We start from the raw sequence: 6,000 nt of genomic DNA on the forward strand, positions 1-6,000 counted from the left end.
CTGACATGTGAGAACATGGCTCTTGTGTTCAGGCTGAGCACAGGACCACACCTTGTCTGACATGTGAGAACATGGCTCTTGTGTTCAGGCTGAGCACAGGACCACACCTGGTCTGACATGTGAGAACATGGCTCTTGTGTTCAGGCTGTGCACAGGACCACACCTGGTCTGACATGTGAGAACATGGCTCTTGTGTTCAGGCTGTGCACAGGACCACACCTGGTCTGACATGTGAGAACATGGCTCTGTGTTCAGGCTGAGCACAGGACCACACCTGGTCTGACATGTGAGAACATGGCTCTTGTGTTCAGGCTGAGCACAGGACCACACCTGGTCTGACATGTGAGAACATGGCTCTTGTGTTCAGGCTGTGCACAGGACCACACCTGGTCTGACATGTGAGAACATGGCTCTTGTGTTCAGGCTGAGCACCAGGACCACACCTGGTCTGACATGTGAGAACATGGCTCTTGTGTTCAGGCTGTGCACAGGACCCACCTGGTCTGACATGTGAGAACATGGCTCTTGTGTTCAGGCTGAGCACAGGACCACACCTGGTCTGACATGTGAGAACATGGCTCCTGTGTTCAGGCTGTGCACAGGACCACACCTGGTCTGACATGTGAGAACATGGCTCTTGTGTTCAGGCTGTGCACAGGACCACACCTGGTCTGACATGTGAGAACATGGCTCTTGTGTTCAGGCTGTGCACACCTGGTCTGACATGTGAGAACATGGCTCTTGTGTTCAGGCTGTGCACAGGACCACACCTGGTCTGACATGTGAGAACATGGCTCTTGTGTTCAGGCTGAGCACAGGACCACACCTGGTCTGACATGTGAGAACATGGCTCCTGTGTTCAGACTGTGCACAGGACCACACGTGGTCTGACATGTGAGAACATGGCTCCTGTGTTCAGGCTGAGCACAGGACCACACCTGGTCTGACATGTGAGAACATGGCTCCTGTATTCAGACTGTGCACAGGACCACACGTGGTCTGACATGTGAGAACATGGCTCCTGTGTTCAGGCTGAGCACAGGACCACACCTGGTCTGACATGTGAGAACATGGCTCCTGTGTTCAGGCTGTGCACAGGACCACACCTGGTCTGACATGTGAGAACATGGCTCCTGTGTTCAGGCTGTGCACAGGACTACACCTGGTCTGACATGTGAGAACATGGCTCCTGTGTTCAGACTGTGCACAGGACCACACCTGGTCTGACATGTGAGAACATGGCTCCTGTGTTCAGGCTGAGCACAGGACCACACATGGTCTGACATGTGAGAACATGGCTCTTGTGTTCAGGCTGAGCACAGGACCACACCTGGTCTGACATGTGAGAACATGGCTCTTGTGTTCAGGCTGTGCACAGGACCACACCTGGTCTGACATGTGAGAACATGGCTCTTGTGTTCAGGCTGTGCACAGGACCACACCTGGTCTGACATGTGAGAACATGGCTCTTGTGTTCAGGCTGTGCACAGACCACACCTGGTCTGACATGTGAGAACATGGCTCTTGTATTCAGACTGAGCACAGGACCACACCTGGTCTGACATGTGAGAACATGGCTCTTGTATTCAGACTGCACAGGACCACACCTGGTCTGACATGTGAGAACATGGCTCCTGTGTTCAGGCTGTGAGGCTGTACAGGATGTGCATGGTGTGAACGTGGCCTACAGAGCTTGCAGTCCTCATCAGCGCTGTCTGTCCCTCCAGGCAGGAGTCAACTCTTCTCACTGCACTAACTTTGACCCCACCGGGATGGGGCAGGAAGTATGGAAGGACCTCCTGGAGGACGGCCGCCTGGACTCCCCTGCAGGTAACAGCAGCGAGCACTGCACCCTGGGCCCCTGTCGCCCCCTGCAGGGCACTTACTGTAACAATCCCCCCACAGGTGCCAGTTCTCCCACCGTGAAAGGTCAGAAGACGGCGGCGGCGGTGGCGGCCAACTGCGGAGTGACCTCGGGAGGGCGAGGCACCCTGGAGTTCTGTCTCTGCTGGGATATGCCTAGGGTCCGCTTTGGTTCTGGAGAGAAGGAGTATTCCAGGTATCCGATCCAGTATTCTGGCCCTGAAAGCCGCAGCTTCTGCCAGCATGCCCCTCATCTCCCTCTCGTTCCCTGCAGGCGCTACACCCGCTTCTATGGCAGCGAGGGGACAGCCGCCCCAGCCCTCTGTCTCTACAGCCTATCCCACTATGAGGAATGGGAGCAGAAGATCGCGGCCTGGCAGGAGCCCATCCTGCAAGACAGGTAGGTGGAGATGTCCTGCTACTGAGCGCTGGGGTGTGGTCACAGTGTGTCAGTGCAGCCTGCAGTATAGATAGGTGGAGATGGCCTGCTACTGAGCGCTGGGGTGTGGTCACAGTGTGTCAGTGCAGCCTGCAGTATAGATAGGTGGAGATGGCCTGCTACTGAGCGCTAAGATGTGGTCACAGTGTGTCAGTGCAGCCTGCAGTAATAGATAGGTGGAGATGGCCCGCTACTGAGCGCTGGGGTGTGGTCACAGTGTGTCAGTGCAGCCTGCAGTATAGATAAGTGGAGATGGTCTGCTACTGAGCGCTGGGGTGTGGTCACAGTGTGTCAGTGCAGCCTGCAGTATAGATAGGTGGAGATGTATACATCTGTATAGATGATCATGGGGGTCACAGCCCTCCTCACGCTGTATACATCTGTATAGATGATCATGGGGGTCACAGCCCTCCTCACGCTGTATACATCTGTATAGATGATCATGGGGTCACGCCCCTCTTCACGCTGTATACATCTGTATAGATGATCATGGGGGTCACGCCCCTCTTCACGCTGTATACATCTGTATAGATGATCATGGGGGTCACGCCCCTCTTCACGCTGTATACATCTGTATAGATGATCATGGGGGTCACATCCCTCCTCACGCTGTATACATCTGTATAGATGATCATGGGGTCACGCCCCTCTTCACGCTGTATACATCTGTATAGATGATCATGGGGGTCACACCCCTCCTCACGCTGTATACATCTGTATAGATGATAACGGGGGTCACACCCCTCTTCACGCTGTATACATCTGTATAGATGATAATGAGGGTCACACCCCCTCCTCACGCTGTATATATCTGTATAGATGATAATGAGGGTCACACCCCCTCCTCACGCTGTATACATCTGTATAGATGATCATGGGGGTCACACCCCCTCTTCACACTGTATACATCTGTATAGATGATGATGAGGGTCACACCCCTCTTCACGCTGTATACATCTGTATAGATGATAACGGGGGTCACGTCCCTCTTCACGCTGTATACATCCGTATAGATGATATTGAGGGTCACACCCCCTCCTCACGCTGTATACATCTGTATAGATGATAATGAGGGTCACACCCCCTCCTCACGCTGTATACATCTGTATAGATGATCATGGGGGTCACAGCCCTCTTCACACTGTATAGATGATAACGGGGGTCACGCCCCTCTTCACGCTGTATACATCTGTATAGATAACGGGGGTCACGCCCCTCTTCACGCTGTATACATCTGTATAGATGATCATGGGGGTCACACCCCCTCTTCACGCTGTATACATCTGTATAGATGATCATGGGGATCACACCCCCTTTCACGCTGTATACATCTGTATAGATGATCATGGGGGGTCACACCCCCTCCTCACGGCTGTATACATCTGTAAGATGACATGGGGGTCACACCCCCTCCTCACGCTGTATACATCTGTATAGATGATCATGGGGGTCACACCCCCTCCCTCACGCTTGTATACTTCTGTATAGATAACGGGGGTCACGCCCCCCTCTTCACGCTGTATAATCTGTATAGATGATCATGGGGTCACACCCCCTCTTCACGCTGTATACATTCTGTATAGATGATCATGGGATCACACCCCCTCTTCACGCTGTATACTTCTGTATAGATGATCATGGGGGTCACACCCCCTCCTCACGCTGTATACTCTGTATAGATGATCATGGGGGTCACACCCCCTCTCACGCTGTATACATCTGTATAGATGATCATGGGGTCACCACCCCTCTCACGCTGTATGGTCATCTACGCTGTATACATCTGTATAGATGATCATGGGGGTCACAGCCCTCCTCACGCTGTATACATCTGTATAGATGATAACGGGGATCACACCCCTCTTCACACTGTATAGATAACGGGGGTCACGCCCCTCTTCACGCTGTATACATCTGTATAGATGATCATGGGGGTCACACCCCTCCTCACGCTGTATACATCTGTATAGATGATCATGGGGGTCACACCCCCTCCTCACGCTGTATACATCTGTATAGATGATCATGGGGGTCACACCCCTCTTCACGCTGTATACATCTGTATAGATAACGGGGGTCACGCCCCTCTTCACGCTGTATACATCTGTATAGATGATCATGGGGGTCACAGCCCTCCTCACGCTGTATACATCTGTATAGATGATAACGGGGATCACACCCCTCTTCACACTGTATAGATAACGGGGGTCACGCCCCTCTTCACGCTGTATACATCTGTATAGATGATCATGGGGGTCACAGCCCTCCTCACGCTGTATACATCTGTATAGATGATCATGGGGGTCACACCCCCTCCTCACGCTGTATACATCTGTATAGATGATCATGGGGGTCACACCCCTCTTCACGCTGTATACATCTGTATAGATAACGGGGGTCACGCCCCCTCTTCACGCTGTATACATCTGTATAGATGATCATGGGGGTCACAGCCCTCCTCACGCTGTATACATCTGTATAGATGATAACGGGGATCACACCCCCTCTTCACACTGTATAGATAACGGGGGTCACGCCCCTCTTCACGCTGTATACATCTGTATAGATGATCATGGGGGTCACAGCCCTCCTCACGCTGTATACATCTGTATAGATGATAACAGGGATCACACCCCTCTTCATACTGTCCTTGTCTCTCCTCCTCCAGCCTTCTGCCGTCCTGGTATAAATCCGCCCTGTTTAACGAGCTCTACTTCATGGCGGACGGCGGCACAATCTGGGTGGAGGTCGCGGCCGATGAAGCTGATGACGAACTCCTGAAGTCGGGGAGAACATCAGATGCCGGGGATGAGGAGTCTGCTCCGAGAATATGGACGCTTCGCTTACCTGGAAGGTAGGACCCCGAAAACAAGCTATACCAATATGTACTGTACCCCAACATACCCCTCCCTATACATATATAATATATATATATATATATACTGCACCCCAACATAGCCCTCCCTGTACATATATATGTATATATACTGTACCCCAACATCCATCCCCCTGTACCTCTATATACCTGGTACTAGGTATTCTCCTCCCTGTACATATATATATACATATTTACTGTACCCCCAACATCCATATACCTGGTACTAGGTATCCACCTCCCTGTACCTCCTATATACCTGGTACTAGGTATCCACCTCCCTGTACCTCCTATATACCTGGTACTAGGTATCCACCTCCTGTACCTCTATATACCTGGTACTAGGTATCCACCTCCATGTATATGTGTGTATATATATATATATATATATATATATATATACTGTACCCCAACATCCATATACCTGGTACTAGGTATCCACCTCCCTGTACCTCTATATACCTGGTACTAGGTATCCACCTCCCTGTACCTCCTATATACCTGGTACTAGGTATCCACCTCCCTGTACCTCCTATATACCTGGTACTAGGTATCCACCTCCCTGTACCTCTATATACCTGGTACTAGGTATCCACCTCCCTGTACCTCTCTATACCTGGTACTAGGTATCCACCTCCATGTACCTCCTATATACCTGGTACTAGGTATCCACCTCCCTGTACCTCCTATATACCTGGTACTAGGTATCCACCTCCCTGTACCTCTATATACCTGGTACTAGGTATTCTCCTCCATGTATATGTGTATATATATATATATATATATATACTGTACCCCAACATCCATATACCTGGTACTAGGT

At 51.2% G+C, this 6,000-nt stretch overlaps 1 protein-coding gene across 1 annotated transcript in view; it reads left to right on the forward strand.

Moving 5' to 3' along the window:
* Positions 1 to 6,000, forward strand: part of GBA2 (glucosylceramidase beta 2) — a 121,758-nt gene that overhangs the window by 71,067 nt on the left and 44,691 nt on the right. Inside the window, 5 exon segments of the mRNA XM_040420669.1 lie at positions 1,728 to 1,824; positions 1,900 to 2,059; positions 2,138 to 2,263; positions 4,971 to 5,085; positions 5,087 to 5,156. Coding sequence (XP_040276603.1) covers positions 1,728 to 1,824; positions 1,900 to 2,059; positions 2,138 to 2,263; positions 4,971 to 5,085; positions 5,087 to 5,156 — 568 coding nt within the window.

Source organism: Bufo bufo, chromosome 2 (assembly GCF_905171765.1).
Source record: "Bufo bufo chromosome 2, aBufBuf1.1, whole genome shotgun sequence".
Taxonomy (NCBI): Eukaryota; Metazoa; Chordata; class Amphibia; order Anura; family Bufonidae; genus Bufo; species Bufo bufo.